The following is a 22,489-nucleotide window of genomic DNA, read 5'->3' on the forward strand; positions in this document are numbered from 1 at the left end:
TGAGACCTTACCTCCTGATGCAGTCTGCTCTCTGTGATGTCACTAAAAGAAACACATCTCTTTATAATAGTCTTTGTGGTGTTGACAGTACAACATGGACTAGTTGGAACAAGTATGAATACATTAAAATAAATACATACAATTATATAATAAGGATGAGGTGAGGTGTTCTCCTACTTGTACTAGACCACGAGGTTTACTATGTATCTCAGCTGGTCTGAGGGGACAACTCGGGGGTCCCCCAGGAAGAGCTGGATGAGCTGCTGCCCCCGCGACCCGAACCCAGATACGCGGAAGAAGAAAAGATAATGAGACGACAATAAATGAAGTGACTCGCATTTTAAAGTGAGGGAAACTAAAGTAAAAAATGCACGACTGGCATGAAATTAGATTTTTTTTTTAATATAGATTCAACAATTTAATATTAATATATCTTATAGTAACTCTCTTGAGTCATATAACTTGTAGGAATTAGTTACAGAATACAAACCCTTTAAGGTATATACTTTATTGAATATTGTTTTGATTGTTAAAGCTCTTTGTGACCCTGGTCTGGAAAAGTGCTATATAAATAAAAATTACTTACTTACTTACAAAAATGAAATAATAATAGGGATAAAATAAATAGACATTAATAAACTAAATTAATAAATTAAAACAAAAATAGGAGACATTGCCATAAAATGTTACACACATTAAACATGAAGAATAATAAAAAATAAAATACATTACATTTAATTCAACAATATTCATGATGACTGGAGAACGGATTCCCTTATCCAAAAAAACGGTCTCGATTAACCGTTGAGTCATTCTTTTTTATTCATAATTAAATCAATGACGTATTAAATACTTCGATTGTAAACATTTAATAGCTAACTAAAGCAGGAATTACATTTCTAAAGCGACAACACAAGTGAGTCACTATTGTTCCATTTGTGGGGCGAGTGCTGTCGGGAGGAGGGAGGGAGGGGGGGGTCAAAACGCTGCGCTCTGATTGGCCGCCGCGCCCGTCAATCACCCCGCGCCTGTGGAGAAAAAGACTGCGTCTGCTGGTTTGACAGAAAGTGAGTCGTGATCCTCCGGTGGAGTCGTGGGTGGACCGAGCCTCCCCCGTGTTACCTTTCCAGAGAGCGAGACCCCCCTCCCGCCCCACCTGAACCAGCCCGAGACAGCGACACCTTCCACCGACAACTGGTGCTAAAAAAATCGACCTAAAGGGAAAGAAGAAGAAGAAGAAAAGAAAAGGAAGGGATTCCCAGCGACCACCGCGTTTTGTTTGTCCGCCCGAGCCAAGAGGCTAAAGCTAAGCTACACCCGCGGAGGGTGGAATTCGGCGTGTTGTTGTTGGACCCCCAGCACCGGGATCATGGTTCGGAACTATGACAATTTTGGGGGGACTCTGTAGGTGAGAGGCTCGACGAACCGGGGGGAGCGGAAGTTGTGAGAAGCTAAGCGAAGCTAAAAGGAAGTTGGCTTTTAGCTAACCGGAAGTAGTTTTTTTATTTTTTTTATTTTGTTAATTATTTACAAGGAGTAGAATGTTTACACCTTTAATTTGTTGAGAGAAAAAATAGTTTGTTTCCGGGTTATCGAAGGGAACACCTCGAGCTAGCTTCGGTGGCTACGAGTCAACAAAGAGGAGGAGGAGGAGGGAGGAGGAAGAGGGGGTTCCATCTTTTGTTTACCGGGGCGACATGGATCTAAAGACGGCCGTGTTCAACGCCGCCCGGGACGGGAAGCTCCGGCTGCTCCAGAAGCTGCTGGAGAACAAAGATGGACGCGAGGTGAGCCGGATGATGGGCGAGAAGACGAACGGCGCCACGCCGCTGCTCATGGCCTCCCGCTACGGACACCTGGACCTGGTGGAGTACCTGCTCGAGTGCTGCCGCGCCCCCGTGGAGCTGGGCGGCTCGGTCAACTTCGACGGCGAGACCATCGAGGGGGCGCCGCCGCTGTGGGCCGCGTCGGCGGCGGGTCACCTGAAGGTGGTGCAGTCGCTGCTGGGTCACGGCGCCTCCGTCAACAGCACCACGCTCACCAACTCCACGCCGCTGCGGGCCGCTTGCTTCGACGGACACCTGGACATCGTGAGGTACCTGGTGGAGCACCGGGCGGACCTGGAGGTGGCCAACAGGCACGGGCACACCTGCCTCATGATCTCCTGCTACAAGGGCCACAAGGACATCGCGCAGTACCTGCTGGAAAAGGGGGCGGATGTGAACCGAAAGAGCGTGAAAGGTGAGCCCCCCCCCCCCCCACGATGAGGTCTTTTAGGGTTAAACGTGTTTAAATGTTTAAAAAGGAGGGAACGAACTGTACTGCAGTTGCTAAAAGTTCATCTATGATGACTCAAACATTCTTAATAACAACATCACAAAGTCAACACTGGAGAGGATGACTAGTTGTCTTGTCATGGTTGAATTAATTTACAAGAAGGAAAAGCATTCGCATCCATTGTCTTGTTTTTCAGAGGCATTTTCGGCTAAATATATGCTGGGAAATAATAGTTTAACTTCCTTTTAATAAAAGAAATGAAGACCGAACGCCCAACGACTAGATATGGTGAGATGAGAATTGGATCTTTTAAAGTATTAAACCAAGTCTAAATAGAGTTGTCAGTTTGACTTAAGTATTCCTAAATATCTTGCCAACCATGACCTGTTTTGTTCTGACACCACTGACCATAAAGCTTTTTCTGATTCTGAATTAAACGATATTATTTATCGCCAGTGTTGCAAACCCAACACAAGAATGTGGCTACCTTGGTTCAGTTTCTCTACTTATTTTTTTTGTTATCTTGTTTTATTCTTTGTTATCTTGTTTTATTCCTTACTGCGAATCAAAAATGAGTATGTGGTGTTGCAACACTGGCAATAAATGTTTCCGATTGTTATATATTTTTGTGTCGATAATGGTATAGAATGAATAAAATACAGATGAATTATAATGAAATTGCAATTTAAAAAAATCATTAAATTAAGTAGTATTCATGATCCAGATAGCGGACTGGTAACGATCAGAAAATAAGTACTTTATGATGTTTATTAATCTGTTTTGTTTCCGTCAAAAGTGACGCTCAATCTGTTTGCTAGAAGAACAACGCAACAACTTCCATTCAATTCCCCATTTGAAACTTATTGGCCCTCATCATGTAGTGCCCAAAGTTCATGTTGATTTATTGCAGAGATTAAGAAACTGGTGCCATCAGCATTGATTTTTAAACAAGAACCATCTCAAAAACATTAACCAGGAAAGTGCAAACGGACAATTATAGTGAAAGTTAACAAACACATTTCAAGTTTAAAGCAGTTGGCAATCTCTTGGCCAAAACATCTATCGTTTAAAGTTCTTGTAGCAAAGAAAGACAAAACATTTTTTTTTACTTGTACATCTTTCCAATATGGATGTTAAAATCGACTCTCTTAGAAATGTCTCTTGCTCAGACAATGGCTTGTAACTCGCTGAACCAAACTTTTGTTTTGGTTACTCAAAAAGTGTTCATGGATTCCTCGACTTTACGATTTAGTTGTTGTTTGGCTTGTTGTCACATGTAGTCTTTTTTTTAGATCTCAGTCTTTATGATAACAAAGTGACTTTCATTGTTGGACTTTATCCTGTGGTTTTATGGCCTCATATATTTAATGGTTAATTTGACTTGGATCATTGTTCACTGTTGTGATATAACCATTACGTGGATGAATGACAATCATGGCGATCCTACAACAAAACAATTCTGACCTCATTCAAACCAAAAGATCATACGTTAATCTATCTGTAGCATCACTGTTTGGTTTTTCTCTCAACCTCCGTTTTAAAATCTAGATTATCTCGATGTTTAGCTAAAACCTCTTCTGTCAGTTGACGTTTCCCCAGTTTTTTTTATTGATTCCATGTTTGGAACTGGCTCGGCATGTCGTAGCATGTCAATTTATTTAAAAGATACTTGTATATAACTGTTATTGGCTGATTTCGACTTGTAATCCATCTTTGTATCTTTCAAATTAGTTTTACAACTAGGGTTTTGGTGCCGTCTCCCACTAGGGTTGTAGGAAAATATCAGAAACTTGAATTGCCAGGGTTTTAAACACAAGATGGGAATTCCTTTGTAGTGGAAGTAAAGAATAAAATTATGAATTGGGACAACTCACAAAAGAAAACAGAAAAACGGAACCAAACACCAAGGCAGCTTATAGATATTCAATAGCACTGTACCAATTTTGTATTTGATTTTATATTGACAGTTTAAAGGCTAATACTGATGGCTTTTGTCAATTTTCATGTTGAACAGTTCACAGTGATCTCCAGATGCCTTGAAAGCGGTTGTTTTGGCTTTTTTTGACGCTCGGTTTTACTAATTCAGTGCCGGGAAAGTGCCTCCTAAAATAGTTCAAGTGTATCAAATGATATCCCATCACATGCTGATTATATCCTAGATAAGTGTATTGCTACAGCGGATATCTTTTGCCTGGTCTTGTCACAAATGGGTTTAATTTGAACAAAAATGATGCTTACTTATATTTAAGACATTAATAAAATAATAAAAGAGCGTAACTTTATATTCTGGCTAATTGTTTATTCGTACATAATCGTGAATTGGACTTTCATTTTTAATAACTTCCACCATATCTGGTTAAAATTATATACAAATGGTATCCATTTTACCTGTTGTGATTGTTAACCAACTAGTTAATTTGTAAAACAATGTACAATAATAAAACTATTTTTAAATTCCTACAGCTGAACGAATCCTGGTAACACTATACAAAGTCAGATATATATCTCTCTTTAATGACCAGTCTAGGGTTTGAGCTAGGACGAAAAATAAACATTTGTCACAAAGTATAAAGACAAAATGTCTATAATTTCCACGGCTAACAACAACTAATGCTCGATGTGTCCTTGTAGGCAACACGGCGCTCCACGACTGTGCGGAGTCGGGGAGTCTAGAGATCATGCGAATGTTGTTGCACTACGGGGCGTCCATGGAGCAGGACGGCTACGGGATGACGCCTCTGTTGTCCGCCAGCATCACGGGCCACACGAACATCGTAGACTATCTAACCAAACACCAGCAGGTGGGTTTCAAACGTGTGTTTACGGCGCTCTATTTTATTCATTTTAATCTAATTGTCTATGAATCGTTTCAGACGAGCCACAAGGAGCGCATCGATGCCTTGGAACTTTTAGGGGCCACGTTTGTGGATAAGAAGAGGGACTTGTTGGGTGCGTTGAAGTACTGGAAGAGGGCGATGGATCTCAGGTACCTGGACAGCAACAACGTTGTCAACAAACCAGAACCCAAGCAGCTGATCATGGCCTACGACTACGCCCGCGAGGTGAGTCACGTCTCCATCTGATGCGTCTTGACTAAATGTCACAAAAGGTCTTCCCCGTGTCTGATGTGGGTTCGAGCGAACTTCAGAACTACATGACTAAACGTTTGCGTGGTTTCACTTGCAGAAGTGGGTCAAACCACAGTGCTGTAGAAACGAGTGAGGGATAGAATTGGGTCAGAAGATTTACCTCCAAATTATTGCTTGTTGTGTTTCTGTTGTCTTGATGAACAACCGTGCTGCTTCTGGTTCACCGTTCACTCATGTTTCACTTCTTCTCCTCCTCCTCCTCCTCCCTGAGACATGTAAGGGCAAGTTCTAAACTCTGAAGATCCGTTGACTCCAGAAGTTTTTGAAAATATAACCATTAGAGCAGTGATAACTCTGTCACGTAAACACTACTGTAACCAATAACCAAGTAATCACAAATCTGTCAAGTGGTAGATTTTAAATAAACTTTTCCGTGGAAAACAGATGTGACATCACCATGTGGGGAATACCCATAAGGAAAATCACTGACTGGATGAGAACAAAGTCCAGGAGTCTTAAAACTTATGCATACAAGTTTGGATTGATCCGCTAACTAGTTGCTGCTGTCGACATTAAAGGGACAGCCACAGTTTTCCTGGTATGAGCTGCATCTGTGAGGGTTGGATTGGTGTAGAACCACAGAACCTGCTAACCTGTAACCTGCTTGGGTGGTTTTATGTGCAAAAAAACAAACAAATCTACAAACTAAGCCTTAAGTCATTAATTCGCTTGGTTCTGAGAGAGTTCTGGTCGACCATCATGTTTGTAATGGCTATTTTAATTAAATGGGAACTAAGTTAAATACATTTCAACAGCCCTAGTGTTAAACTCGACACAAAACGTAAAATCTTCACTTGAATAATGAGTGGCAAACACTAAAGTTAAGGTTGTTGCTAAATCACGTTTTTAATGCTCTTGCTACGCCAGGTGTGGCTCAGAGGCTTTGGGTTTAAAACTTGTTTTTGAGCTCGCTGCATTAAAGGATCTAGTACGACAGGGGTGTGAGTGCAAGAAGCTGGTGATACGATATGTAACACAATACTGGTATTGAGATACTGTAGAAACAAATGTATATTAGCTGAAGTACCTGGCGTTGTCCGGGCTGGAAGAAGTAAAACTGTTGTTTTTAGAAGGCTGTAACTCATAGGGACGCACGTTGGCGCAGTGGTTAGCGCCTCACGGCAAGAAGGTTGCTGGTTTGCTTCCAGGTCAGGATGGAGCGAACTCGTGACCTTTCTGTGCGGAGTTTGTATGTTTCGCCCCGTGTTGCGTGGGTTTACTCCGGGTAATCCAGTTTCCTCCCACGGTCCAAAAACATACAGAGGTTGATTAAGAACTTGGGGAAATTATCTATACAGTAGGTCCAGGGTTTCCCCTGCATCTTGCCCTTAGAATCTGGGATAGACTCCAGCCCCCCACGAACCCCATAATGGATTAAGCGATAAAGAAAATTAATGAATATAACTTGTATATTTGAGAGCGACGGAGCTTTTATTTTGGTTTAAAACATTTTCTTGGAATGAAACAAAGGGTCTATACACTCTATTGGAGCACTAATGATGAGGGGGTCGTTGTCGCACTACACGGTTTGACCTTTGCGAACGAATGACACCAAATCATTTCAGCCCAATAAGTGTGTGAGTGACTGAGGCTGATGCAATTGACCTTTATAGTTGGAGTATTGACCGAGTAGGTCCGGCGTAATTACAGGACCACATGACTCCTGATGAAGTCGAAACTGCTTTCATTTGTTTTTAAACCAAAATATGTCCAAACATTAGCTTTCAAAGCTGCTGGAGTCGACTGTATCCTCTCGTCCCCAGTCATCGCCAGGACCTTGCGGGATTTCACTGCCATCTAGAAGCAGGAGTTTTAATTGCAACACGATTTATTATATTAAATCGAGAAGCTCTGAAAGTTTTGTTATATAAGGAGGTGGTTTTTATAATCTTCCTTCACCTTCGTCCAGGTGACAAACGGAGAAGAGCTGGACGGACTAATATCCGACCCGGACGAGATGCGCATGCAAGCTCTTCTCATCCGCGAGCGCATCCTCGGCCCGCAGCATCCGGACACTTCCTACTACATCCGCTACCGCGGCGCCGTCTACGCCGACTCTGGGAACTTCGAGCGCTGCATCAACCTCTGGAAATACGCTCTGGACATGCAGCAGAGCAACCTGGACCCCCTCAGTCCCATGACCTCCTCCAGTCTGCTGTCGTTCGCCGAGCTCTTCTCCTTCATGCTGCAGGACCGGGCCAAGGGTCTGCTGGGGACGTCGGTGTCCTTCGAGGACCTGATGGGGATCCTCACCAAGAGCGTGCTGGAGATCGAGCGGGCGGTGAGGCAGCGGGGGCCGGTGCCCCCCGACCCCACGCAGCTCACCAAGGCGCTGTCGATCATCCTGCACCTCATCTGTCTGCTGGAGAAGGTGCCGTGCAGCACGGAGCAGGACCACTTCAAGAAGGAGACCGTCTACAGGTGAAGAACCTCTCGCCACCACCAATGTCACTTCCCTGGTGTGGCTATCTTTAACTTTATTATTATTATTCACGCAGGTTTCTCAAACTTCACCCGTGCGGCAAGAACGGCTACAGTCCGCTGCACCTGGCGGTCGATCGCAACACCACCTGTGTGGGTCGGTACCCCGTGTGCAAGTTCCCCTCCATCATCGTCACCTCCATACTCTTGGAGTGCGGCGCTGACTTCAACAGCAGAGACGACGACGACAACAGGTGAGTTTGTTTATTTACTGTAAAGTTTAATTCTTTTGATTCAGTTTTGTTGCTGCAAAAAATCATTTTTAAAATCGGAGTACATCCTTTTTTTGTTGCGTACTGTGCCGTGGCCACTGTAGACGGATAATGAGGGAGACAAAGAAAACTAATGCAGTATAATAATGAGTTTAATTTACATAAAGTTATTTGGTTGTCTTTTAACAGACGTCAGGTTGTTTAACTGCAGGCCTTTTATTGAAAACACTTTATTTACATGTATTTGAGCTGCAAGCTCACACACAAAAATCAATATGAAAGTAATAATATACATGTATATTTATTCACTGATGTATTGTCTATATGTAATATCTGCGTGAGCATCCGTCCCCTCAAGCGAGATCGAAAGACAACAATTTCCCAAAGGAAACCTCCAGAGGGATCAATAAAGTGTTTCCATCTAAATGCTTTATTATTGAAAATAATACAGTTTTACAATAACACAATACATTTCAATAACTGTTTTTCTAAAATACACAGAATATAATTCGATCTAAGTACAATCTATTGAGGTCCATTTATTATGTTGAAAAACATTGATGAGTTCACTGAGAGGGAGTGAGAAGAGCTGTTTAGATGGTGGAAAAGTTGTTTTATTTGAGCAGCTTTTTGTCCCATGTTTTTAATGTGGCAAATGAAATCCGGCTGCTCAGTATTACCACACAAGCTAAAAATTAATTGATCAACTCCCAGAAAAATACATTTTCATTTAGTAGAGGGTCAAGAACTCGCCTGCCACTTATTGAAAAGTAATTAAATGTGTGCTTATGTATTTTTTTTTTCTCCCTTAAATCCCGGAAAAAAAGACACAAAAACACTCACTTAAAACGGCTATTAAAGAAAATCAAATAAACTTAACATGGTTAGTTGACACGTTTGTATCTCCGATTATAAAGTTAAGCAAATTAACTTTTTTAAACCTGGAACGTTTTGTATGAGAATGATCTTTCTTTTTTAATGGGTTCTAAGTATTCTAGCTCTGAGCGATGAAGCATTCGTTACTGGACCTTAAATGAAAATGAACATTAATGAATGAATTAATTAATTAATTAATTAATTAATGAATGAAGTAAAAAACACTTGACTCTTGACAAACACTTCAGGATAGTTGCACAAAAACAAACCTTTAATGTGGTGGAAAAAGTAGGAATATATAAAAACACTAGATGCACAGAAACAAGCCCAGGTCTCTCATTGTTTTTTTTTATTTTTTTTTATAACATTTATTTTTCTTATGTATGATGGGCCAGTCCATGAAAATATTGTCAAAGTCCAGTACTGCAACCAAGCTCATCATTACTAGCTAGTGTAAGTTAAGTTGGTATAACTAGGTCCTGATTTAAACTGTTTTAAATCCTGAATCTTATTAAATGGGATCAATAAAGTAATATTTAATGTAATTTCATACAAACAAAGCATTGGAAAAAGTTCAAGTTGATTTTTAAATGGTGTTATTTATTTAATTATGACATTTACAAACACTTTAATGTACATGTCACTCATTTATTTAAATTTTATTATTCTATTTATTTGACTACATAAATTGTATTTAATACTGTATTAAAACGCCACAGAAAAGGATTTAACAATACTAGTAATAAAGGTATTGTGATATTTTTAGACTGTTTCTAATGATGTAGATATGGTTAAACACGGTCAATAACCGGAGAAGTCAGCGGCTCTCATGGCTCCACTAACAAACGCCTCCTCCTCCATCAGTCCGCTGCACATCGCCGCCACCAACGGCCACTCCGACATCATGAACCTCCTGATCTCGTGGGGGACCCACTTCGACAGCACCAACTCCTTCCAGCAGACGGCCTGCGACCTCCTGGACGAGAAGGAGCTCGCCCGCAACGTCATCCAGCCCATCAACCACACTACGCTGCAGTGCCTCGCCGCCAGAACCATCATCAAGCACAGCCTGGAATACCAGGGTCACATCCCCGAGAAACTGGAGGCCTTCGTGCTGCTCCACAGATAATGGCCGCCCCCCCCCACCGGGGACCTCCCTACAAAAACTATATCCACGAGGAGAGACAATTCTTTTTGGTTTACAAACCCGTTTTGGCGAGAACGAACTCGACTTAAAAAGATGTATTTCGATGAGGAGTGGGAGGAGCCAACGAGAGCAAAAAGGGGGTTTACACGTTTTTTTGCTTCGGAAAACTTTTTTTTTTTTTTGCATATCCGACGAGGCTATTTATTAAGAGATTTTTTTTTTTCCTCCGCCATCACGTTGCCTGCTTCTTTCCTCCGAGCCAGGATTGCGGCGATTTTTCTCCGAAAAAACATGCTGGGACTTCAGGTTCAATTTTAAACGGACCCCCGACTCATCGCCAACCAACACTTCTCAACCCCCCCCAAAAATCCAGTTGAATATATCTTTTTTTTTTTTGTACTTTTACAACGTTTTAGTTATGAACCTGCACATCTGGATTTCTGCCAAGCTGTGGGAGTACGACTTTCCTATTCCCCGCTCAAAAGTGTGTATAAAAAAAAAAAAAAGCTTTACAAAGGAGGGGTTTTAAACGTCACACCACAAGTGCTTTATTCTTCCTATGCACGGGCTTGGCTGTTGGAAAGTGACTGTTTTTATTCTGTGCCGACACTCGTCTGTGCAATACATTGTTGTGTTTACCTCATCGCCGCCGTTTCCTTTAAGGTCCCGCTGGCTTCACCAGGGGAACCACCGTATTATTGGCTGTTCTGAAGAGTGTATGAGACGCGTGTGTGTGTGAGTGTGTGAGTGTGCGAGAGAGTGGATGTCAACGGAGGGTAAGTGTGGTTCCAATGATGCTTCGGTCAAACGACTCCTTCACCCCCCCGCCCCCAACAACAATGTCATCCGACTGAACGTCATTGGCCGCACGTTCAGCGTATCGACCGCCGCGGTTTCCTCGGGTCGTCGTGGTCGTCGGCCGAGGTCGCCGCCGTCACGACCCGACGGAGGCGACGGCGGCGTCTTCGCGATATCATCTCATTTGCACATTAGCTGTAGGTGTGTTTTTGGGTGGAGAGAAAAAGGGCTTATTTTTTTTTTTTCCATATTTGCAGTTCGTGTTCAAAACCCGACGACTCATCAAACCGGGACATGTATGACGATTCCTCAAAAAATCGGTTTTATTTTTTTTGGGGGATCTGCACTTTACTACAGTAAGAGTTTAAGATTTGATATGATATTAATCAAGTTCATGTCTTAATAACCCGTTTGACAATAAATCCATCTTGCACTTGATCTTGTCCTAATGTTTTTATTAATCACCTCGATTCAGTCTGTAGGTCAATCTTCGTTGAGACTAGCTGTTTGAGTTTGAGCCGAAGTTTTTAAATTATTTTGTTGTGTCAAGTTGACCCAAAGGCCCGGTAACAAATGTTTGTGGTATCCCTTGTGTTGTCTCTGGGTCCAGATGGAGCCGGTGGGTCCTGGTGGAGGTCGTTCACTTTGACCCAGGGAAGACACAATGGATACCACAAACATTTGTTTTTGTGCTTTCGGGTCACCTTGACCCAGAGACTAAAGAAGGGATACCACAAACTCATTTGTTTTTGGGCCTTTGTGTCAGCGTGACCCTATGATACACGATTAAACCTTTTGGATTAAACTTTATTCAAATTTCGTTGTTTAATGTTTTGTGTGTATTTTGTTTCACTAAAGTTGAGTTTAAGTCGTCAATTAGCCATTTTCTAAATGCATTTTATTTTAAATTATAAAAGAATGATTTAAAAAGTGTATTTCCAAAAACATTTTGAATTTTATTTTGTTCCATGGAGAACAAAAATATCGGGTTCCAAAAACAAAGTACTTGAACTAGAACCATTATATATAAAATATATATATATATAAAGATAATTCTTGATCAGTTTTGTGTTTTGTCTCATCTCACGCTAGTTTAATGTGCTTCCAAAACGTTTACTTTTTTTATTATCTTTAATAACATTTTTGTTTTTTAATGATTATTTTGCATATTCATCGTCAATATACAGTTTGTTACTATTGCATGTATAAATAGTTTTATACTAATTTAAGAACACATTTTGTCCCGTAAGTCAACCAAACATAATTATTTTTCTAATGATCAACAGATACTTTTGACAAGTGTGTCCAGTTCTGTCTTCTGTGTCTTCATGAGCTCATGTTGTTCTTTTGTTCCTCATTCCTGACGATCATTTCACTTAAGTGTTCTTCAATTTGATTCCACGCCCGGCACACATGCGAGGTCACGTGACGTTGATGAAACCTGCACAAGTACCAACCGATCCCCCCCGCCCCCCTCTCCCCGACCCTAAAAATGTGAACTTGCGAGACCCTCGGAGGGTTTGGTGGTCTCGAGCCGGGACACTCGAGCTCTTGGGCCTGGAATGTTGCCACAGGAACCTTCGACAACACTCGCGGCTCCCGCTGGTTCCAGGAAGAAGCTCCCGATTTAAAAGCCACTGATTTACCGACTGTTTGTTCAGTCGTCGTCACGTCAACACGATCTTCTCCGGTCGTCCACCGACGCTCCGGTCAACCTTTCACTGCGACTGTTTAATCTTTTACCGAGTGTGAAAAATAGGTTCATCAAAAATCCCCTTTTTATGGTTCGATGAAGATGTAATTGTCGCCTTGAATGTCAGGCGAGTCCTCAACTGAAAACATTTGTGACCCCTGATCTTATTTCAACCCTCGCCCCCTTAAACCACTTTACAGACTTGAGACCCGGAGAGTCGCTTGAAAGTTTTCAAAAGTTACGAGACTAAAACATGACAAAAGTTCAGCCAGAAACGAACCAAAATGATTATTTCTGACATATAATCACGATTTAGAATATGGATTTCATCAAACATTTGAAACTATCTTTCTTTTTTTATCCAAAATTTCATTAATGCCATTAAATAAAATGACTATAATACTTTACTTTCTTATGTAAGTATATGTTTGCCATTGGACGTTGGATATTAATTTTTAAAACCGTCGAAATAAGACTTTAGAATTTAAGAATAACATCACATTTCAAGCCCTATTTTTTTCCATTTTTTTAATGCAGGAATAAATTCAGTGGAAATTCAACATGGGAAAAAAATAGAGTTAGAAATGGCATAAGCGACCATCAAAGGTGATGTGATCGATTGCTTCTCCCTGGTTGGCCGAATTTTAACGCAGATTTTTTTACACTGAATTTCTAACACTGAATTTATTAACATTGAAATGTTTACACTTTTGTTTTACATTGACATCAATGCATACATTATTGCATTAAAATAAGAAAATTAAGCAAAAAACAAAAAACAAGTGCTATGAATTAAACGTTTAAAAAAAATTCAAAGTCTTATTTTGATGCGGTGAAAATTCAGTGTTCGAAATTCCAATCACACACATTTCCTTCCATACTTATTTTAAAAATAATAAAGGTATAATTTAGTAGATTTTTAGCTTAACCTTTACACCCACGTAACACACAAAAGATTGAAACTTAAAAATACGTTATTCATTTTTAAAAGAATGCATTTTTTTCAAGGATACCTACAATTCGCTGTTACAGTTCAGCCACACTGACGGGAGTAGGCCGCGACGCAGCTCAACCATCGGGAGCAGAATCACGATCTCATTCTTGAACCCACAACTTCTCAAGTCCACGAGTCAACCACCTTAGCTAACTGTAATGTAAAAAAAAAAGTATTTTATGCTTGCTAGCTTAGCTAGTCAATGCTGGGCTAGCTTAGCTAGTCTTTTATATCAAAGGTTATTAACCTCTAATTATTTAAACTAATGACAGTGTTGTTTTTTAAGACTTTTATTTCCTGATAAAATCCCTTCAAGTAAAATCTGTTCATCTTTTGTATGTCGACACCGTCCTCGTCGTGATAAGTCCCCGGTGACATTTGAAACCTTAGCGTTAGCGGCGTCCTCGGGGTCTACCCAGAAGGGGATTCTCTTCCTCCGACCTCGACACGTGACCCACGATTTCCGCTCATATCTACGCCTCGACCGCACGCGAACCGCTGAGTCAGCGTTAAATGGAGGGTTTTTCCCTGCATGGGCGTGTTTTTTAAAGCGTCACGTTTGACTCTCCGTCGCCTCCACGTTTCACCCCATGTTTGTTTTTCTGAGGCGGAGCCGACGACGACGAGGATCCACTTTAATACTCCACCACACCTACGCTCTAAAAATAGTTTAGCCTTATCTAACCGAGGTCAATGCCGTCGTCGCTTTTATTTCTCTTTTACCATCTGGCTCCGACACGCTTTTTAGGGAACCATCCACGTTTATTTGTGTGTGTGTTATCTCCACAGCGGCGGCGGCGGTGGCTTTATTAAACGGGTGTGTAGCTGGGGGGCGTGTTTCGGGATTCGCTGGCCAGAACTAGTCGAGGCTGGTTACGGTGACTCATGTTTTCACACACCTGACGAATACATGGAAGCTGTGGAGGCATCGCTTGAATCGTTTAAAAAACAGTGTCCTCGTAATGCACTTGTCAAGGGGCCTCGTAATGTAGTGCGTGTGTGTGTATTATAAGGGGTCGTCAAGCAAAAGGAAAGAACAAACAAAAACGAAATAAATAAATAAAAGGTTAATTAAGCTTTAGTGGTAATCTGATTGTATATTATTGTATTTTTATATTATTGTATTTATTTTATTAAAAGATTCTAAAATTAATAGAAGATGGTATATGACTTAAAAATAATAATGAAATACGTAAAACCTACAAAAAACAAGTATAATATTTCATTTAATATAAATTCCACTTTAAAATGTGATATAAGTGCGTTTTATTTTCCCCAAAAAATGTAAAACATTAACAATACAAAAAAAGGTGTAATAAAAGGATGAAAAAAATATATCAAAAGGAACAAGTTACATTTAATCAGTAATAAAATGGTTAAATAGCCATCATAAACCTTTCAAAATGGTCAGTATTATAGTATTATTATGGCCTATGCGGGCGCGTAAATCAGGTCAGGAAGGGCCGCATGTGGCCCCCGGGCCTTTCTTAATAGATGTTTTCTTTCCATCTTTCTAGAGTTTGTTGAAACATGTTTTGACTCGTATCGTCACCAGTTCAACGTTTCAAGCTCACTTGAGTCGAACAAAATGGTCCAAATCTGGCCCTGTTTATATTATGGTTTTTATTCTATATATTCACTTAACTTTAATAAGGTGAATAAAACCTCAATCACAGCAGTTATAAAACGAGACCAGGTTGTGTTTATTTGTGTCTTTTAACTGCTAAAATCTGCTGAAAAACTTACTGAATCATAACTATCACAGTTGAAGCTTTAAGTCTTTATTATGTCAACAATGAACCTGTCATTTCTCAAAAAATCCATCCATCCATCCATCCATCCATCCATCCATCCATCCAACTAACCAACCAACCAACCAACCAACCAACCAACCAACCAACCCTCCCTCCCTCCCTCCCTCCCTCCATCCATCCATCCATCCATTATATATATATTTTTTTAAATTGCATAATACATTTTTCATTTATACTAAGAAATACTATACAAACTTCATCATACATATAAATGTTTAGTTCATATTTAAGTATATCATTTGGTTCCAGTTGTAGTTTAATCCTCTTCCTTCTGCTCGTCAGATCATCGACAGATTCTTGATCTTTATTTTATTATTATTTAAATGTTGTGAGTCACTGAGCTGCTTCTGGATGAATTCAAACCTGAGCAGACGTTTCCTCCTCCATCATGACGTGAGTCGACCGTCTGCAGAGCAAACCTGCGTCTGTAACATGTAACATGTAACTTCATGTAACATGTAACATGTAACATGTAACTTCATGTAACATGTAACTTCATGTAACTTAATGTAATATGTAACTTCATGTAACATGTAACTTCATGTAACATGTAACATGTAACATGTAACGTCATGTAACATGTAACTTCATGTAACATGTAACTTCATTTAACATGTAACTTCATTTAACATGTAACTTCATGTAGCATGTAACTTCATTTAACATGTAACTTCATTTAACATGTAACTTCATGTAATATGTAACTTCATGTAACATGTAACGTCATGTAACATGTAACTTCATGTAACATGTAACTTCATTTAACATGTAACTTCATTTAACATGTAACTTCATGTAACATGTAACTTCATTTAACATGTAACTTCATTTAACATGTAACTTCATGTAACATGTAACTTCATTTAACATGTAACTTCATTTAACATGTAACTTCATGTAACATGTAACTTCATTTAACATGTAACTTCATTTAACATGTAACTTCATGTAACATGTAACTTCATTTAACATGTAACTTCATTTAACATGTAACTTCATGTAACATGTAACTTCATGTAATATGTAACTTCATGTAACATGTAACTTCATGTAACATGTAACTTCATTTAACATGTAACTTCATTTAACATGTAACTTCATGTAACATGTAACTTCATTTAACATGTAACTTCATTTAACATGTAACTTCATGTAATATGTAACTTCATGTAACATGTAACGTCATGTAACATGTAACTTCATGTAACATGTAACTTCATTTAACATGTAACTTCATTTAACATGTAACTTCATGTAACATGTAACTTCATTTAACATGTAACTTCATTTAACATGTAACTTCATGTAACATGTAACTTCATTTAACATGTAACTTCATTTAACATGTAACTTCATGTAACATGTAACTTCATTTAACATGTAACTTCATTTAACATGTAACTTCATGTAACATGTAACTTCATTTAACATGTAACTTCATTTAACATGTAACTTCATGTAACATGTAACTTCATTTAACATGTAACTTCATTTAACATGTAACTTCATGTAACATGTAACTTCATTTAACATGTAACTTCATTTAACATGTAACTTCATGTAACATGTAACTTCATGTAACATGTAACTTCATGTAACATGTAACTTCATTTAACATGTAACTTCATGTAACATGTAACTTCATTTAACATGTAACTTCATTTAACATGTAACTTCATGTAACATGTAACTTCATCTGTGTAGCTGCACGTGTTGAGGAACACGGAGTTAATGTGTGTCAGTGTGTATATAAGTTTTCTTCAGGGTTTTGGGGCGTCTATGTTTTCTTTTACATGAACGTGGGAAGAACTACAGTGACCTTATTCTCTGACACAGGAAACATCAACTCTGAATTGATTATAATCATATTTAAGTAATTTTTTGAAACACTTCATTTTTATTGAATCGTAATCTTTAAATGGAAAATTATTTATAATAATTATGTTTTTATAATCTTGAACTACAGTGACCACTTTCTTTACAAGACATTTTTAGGGATTTACAATTAAAAAATGTTTTATGTATATTTAATTGTAATTATTTGACAGAAAATTATTTCTATTTTCTAAAAAACATAATAGGAAAGAAACACAGTGACTTTATTCTCAAAAGCAGGAAACATTAAGAACATGGAGTTGATTAAAATAAATATTTCAGGGGTTTAAAAAAAACGCTTTATATTTTATATTTTAATGTCATTTTAACATGGAAAATGATTTCTATTTTCAACAACACATTTTTGAGGATATTAAAAAAACACTATCATATTTAAATTAATTTTACGTTATATAAGATTTTATATTTTAATTTAATTTTAATATGGTAAATTATTTATATATTTAAAAATAATAATTTAATAAATAAACTTTTTTTTTTTTTTTTGAAAGGTTGGTTTTTTTTTTTTGAAATGGGCAGAAAAAAATCTATATTTTTTTTAACATCAAATAGTTTATGTTTCTGGATCTGATCATTTAATTAAAAAAACTTAAATATGATTTATTCTATGACATTTTTGGAAAAGGTGGCCGTACAGAGGTTGTCAGAGGGCCATATTTGGCCCCTAGGCCACAGGTCTGCCTTTATTAAAAAGACAATCAATTATCTTTTAAACATAAGTAGCGAATGAACCAAATAAAAACGAGATCAAAGGTCTTTAAAAAACACTTTATATTTCATTAAACCTCCACCATCTTGTCACACGTCTCTTCTTCGTCCTCCATGTTGATCTGCAGTTGAGGTTCCATCACATGTTGATCTGTGAAAGTGAACCCGAGCCGCTCGTCTCTCCTCACTAGGCTTCGCGTAAAGGCTTATTTTCACGGCCTTTTGGCAGCAGCAGCGGCTCAGAACCACTTCTGTCGCGTCTATCTTTAGGGCCGAATAAAGCCCGCTTGGAGGGACGCCCTACATTAAGCTCTCAATACCTCCTGTTGAACTCAGTCACCAGACACACAACCCTGCTCCCCGTGGCCCCGCCGTGCACCTCCTGCATGTGACCCCGCGCGCCTCCTCGTTACCATGGCAGCGACTTTTAGTCGTTTTGAAAGTATTCTCACATCTTTCACTGACATCACTTCCTGTTTGCCTTCATTCAAATTAAATGTAAGCATTTATTGGTCGTTTTCTATTTTTATTCAACTTCATTAAATATGTTATGAATGTTATGAATAAAAATATAAATAGAATCGAATCAATCGACCTATTATACTCATATTATTAGTTTTTATAGTGGTTTACAAATATTTTACACACAAAAAAAACAAATTATAAAAAAAAAGAATAAAATCGAATTATTTGACTGTACTTTGGAATAAAATGTGAATTAATTTGACCATTTATGAGTATGTTTTATTGTGATTTAATCGTTTTAAACTGTATTAAATATATAATGAATTGAATGACTCGTAAACTGATATAATACGAATATTTATAACATTATTTAAGATTTATTTTTAATTCATTTTTAAACTCCAATAATAATAAATATAATTAAGCGTGTTGTATTGTGGTTTTGACAGTGATTTACAAATACTAAAAACACACAAAAAAAGCAAAGAAAACTAAATTAATTAACTTTTTAAAAATGAGTCTATTTTGGAATAAAAATGTAAATTAATTTGACCATTTATGAGTCAGTTTTATTGTGATTTGATCGTTTTAAACTGTATTAAATATATTATGAATTTAACATTTGGAATTAATAGACTTGTAAACTGATATAATACAAATATTTATAACATTATTTAAGATTTATTTAATTTAATTTTTAAACTCCAATAATAATAAAAAATAATTGCATGTGTAATATTGTGGTTTTGACACTAATTTCCAAAGACTTAAAACACAAAAAACTACAAAGAAAACTCAATTAATTAACTTTTTAAAAATAAGTCCATTTTGGAATAAAATTTTAATAAATTTGACCTTTTATTAGTTATTTCATATTTTGTTGTGACTTCATCGTTTCAAACTTTATAAAATATATTGTGAATTTAACAATTAAATAGAATGTAATCATTGGACCTGTGAACTGATGACTTCTGAACCATAGAGTCCTGCTCGTTGACAGTTTGGGTTTTGAACCGAGGACCTCGTCTGAGCTCTGAGTCCGGGCTCGACCGAGGTCCTCCACCTAACGCCCCCCCCCCAGTGAAAGTGTGACCCCAGGTCCGTGAATGTTCCGTGTCCCAGCTTCACTCAGTGCTGCGTGTGGACCGTGATGTGATGACACGGATGCAGCACCTGCTGTAAGAGAAGACGCTGCAGTCCAGAGTCGAGCTGGAAAAACGTGAGCCGTTACATAAGAGCCTCAGAAATAGATGTGCAGGGAATTAACATGTGGATCAGTGAGTGAAGCTGATACTGTCTGAAGCCATTTTGTCTCTCTCACTCCTTTTCTGGCCCTCACACACACACACACACACACACACACACACACACGCACACACACACATGCACACACACACACATGCACACACATGCACACACACACACACACACACACACACACACACACACACACACACACACACACACACACACATGCACACACACACACACACACACACACACACATGCACACACACACACACACACACATGCACACACACACACATGCACACACATGCACACACACACATATACACATGATTACACACACTTGCACATACACATGATTACACACACATACACACACACACACACCTGCACATACACATACACATGATTACACACACATACACACACACACACATGCACATACACATGATTACACACACACACACTTACACATACACATGATTACACACACATACACACACACACACCTGCACATACACATGATTACACACACACACACCTGCACATACACATGATTACACACACACACACACTTACACATACACATGATTACACACACACATATACACATGCACACACATACACATGATTACACACACACATGCACATGCACACACACACACACATATACACATGATTACACACACACACACACTTACACATACACATGATTACACACACACACACACACACACACACACACACCCCCACACACACCTGCACATACACATGATTACACACACATACACAAACACTTGCACATACACATGATTACACACACCTACATACACACACGATTAAAAACATATGAATGATCTGTCTCGCCTGCAGTTAATACAAAACTCTGCAGCGAGAATTCTGACCTGCTCTAGTAGAAGAACTCACATTTCTCCCATCCTTAAAACTCTTCACTGGCTTCCAGTTTCTACACATACACACACAAATTATTACATACATATACACATACAAACACACTCACACATACACACTTGCACACATACATGATTACACAAATGCTGACACACTAACACACTTGCACACACACACATACATGCACACACAAATAAAGAAGAAACTGTGCACACGCAAAGACACACACACACAAAAGACAAAGCACACACACAGACAACTTTTAATTAAAGTTGTCTGTGTGTGTTTGCATGCACACTGTGTGTATGTGCGCGTGTCTGTGAGTATGTTCGCTTGTGCGCAAGTGCATGTATGTGCATGTATGTGTATATTTGTGTGCATGTATGCGTGTGCATGTCTGTAGGTTATAGCACCTGTGTACGTGTGTGCGCTTTCGTGTGTGTATGTTCTTGTGTGTCTGAATCTGTATCTTTATCTGTATGTGTGTGTGTATGTGTGTGTGTGTGTGTGCTTATGTGTGTTGGCATGCATGTGTGTATGTGCGTGCTTTTCTGCATGTCTAGAAGTGTGTGTGTGAGATAGAATGTGCGTGTGGGTGTCTAGGTTTAATAGTGTGTGAGTGTCTAGAAGTGTGTATGAGAGAGATAATGTGTGTGTATGTGTGTGTGGCAGAGAGAGAGTGTGTATGTGAGCATGAGAGTGAGAGTGTGTGTGTGTGAGCATGTATGTGTGTGTGAGAGTGAGAGTGTGTGTGCATGTGGGTGTGCACGTGTGTGTGTGTGTGTGTGTGTGTGTGTGTGTGTGTGTGTGTGTGTGTGTGTGTGTGTGTGTGTGTGTGTGTGTGTGTGTGTGTGTGTGTGTGTTTGTGCGATCTCTTCTAAACTGTCATCAAGACTTTCCACTTCTCCGGTCAGCTGTCCAAACATCACACGTATAAATAGCGGGAGAATTAGCTGGCATGGCAGTGATTACAAACAAAAGTACACACACACACACACACACACACACTCACACTCACACACACACACACACACACACACACTCACACGTCTCAATGAGAAGGTGGTGACGTGCCAGGCTCTGAAGTCTCAATCTTCTGGTGTTTGTGTGAAATGTTGTGAGGACGACCGAGAGTCAACACACACTCGGTGTGTAGTGAAGTGTGTGTGTAGTGAAGTGTGTGTGTAGTGAAGTGTGTGTGTAGTGAAGAGTGTGTGTAGTGAAGTGTGTGTGTAGTGAAGAGTGTGTGTAGTGAAGTGTGTGTGTAGTGAAGAGTGTGTGTAGTGAAGAGTGTGTGTAGTGAAGAGTGTGTGTAGTGAAGTGTGTGTGTAGTGAAGAGTGTGTGTAGTGAAGTGTGTGTGTAGTGAAGAGTGTGTCCGCACTAATCGACTCATTAACTGGAATCATTTGTTTGTGGTTCTTCAACCTCGTGCTCCTCTGGGTTCAGTCCAGGTAACTCTGTTCTCAGGAGTCGTGCAGCTGTTAGTGTGTCGCTGAGAGAAGGTTGTTCAGACTCTCCTGTCCTCACACAGATCTTCTGGGAGAACACTAGGAACCTTCCTCATCCACCCGGAGACAACGTCTCTCGTGGCGTCCTAAAGAAAAGTACCCAACTCAAAGTACAATTGTTTTAATTAAACTCACAAAAAAAACGTTTGTAAATGAGTAAAAACACAAACTATTTACATATGATCTGCAAAAAAATATGGATTTATTTATTTATTTATTTATTATTATCGTAGGCATGTATACATAATTAATATTGTCATTTTCACCAGCGTGTAACACACAAAATGCAGTCTATTTGAGACAAAAGGCT

At 39.0% G+C, this 22,489-nt stretch overlaps 1 protein-coding gene across 1 annotated transcript; it reads left to right on the forward strand.

Annotated features, from left to right (window-relative positions):
* Positions 1–1,078: 1,078 nt before the first annotated feature.
* fem1c (fem-1 homolog c) lies at positions 1,079–11,378 on the forward strand. The gene is made up of 6 exons (XM_087792170.1): positions 1,079–2,241; positions 4,909–5,078; positions 5,151–5,339; positions 7,336–7,847; positions 7,925–8,101; positions 9,860–11,378. Exons 1-6 carry the CDS (start codon positions 1,698–1,700, stop codon positions 10,122–10,124), a joined length of 1,857 nt encoding a protein of 618 aa, XP_087648296.1. The 5' UTR covers positions 1,079–1,697; the 3' UTR covers positions 10,125–11,378.
* The last annotated feature ends 11,111 nt before the right edge of the window (positions 11,379–22,489 follow it).

The sequence above is a fragment of the Callionymus lyra genome, chromosome 1 (assembly GCF_982586985.1).
Source record: "Callionymus lyra chromosome 1, fCalLyr1.hap1.1, whole genome shotgun sequence".
Lineage (NCBI taxonomy): Eukaryota > Metazoa > Chordata > Actinopteri > Syngnathiformes > Callionymidae > Callionymus > Callionymus lyra.

Excerpts from the sequence above, each read along its gene's own strand:
- fem1c (XM_087792170.1), top strand. The coding sequence starts at position 1,698 with ATGGATCTAAAGACGGCCGTGTTCAACGCCGCCCGGGACGGGAAGCTC. Across the intron at positions 7,848-7,924 it reads AAGAAGGAGACCGTCTACAG|GTTTCTCAAACTTCACCCGT; the intron begins GTGAAGAACCTC and ends TTATTCACGCAG. Across the intron at positions 8,102-9,859 it reads AGAGACGACGACGACAACAG|TCCGCTGCACATCGCCGCCA; the intron begins GTGAGTTTGTTT and ends CTCCTCCATCAG.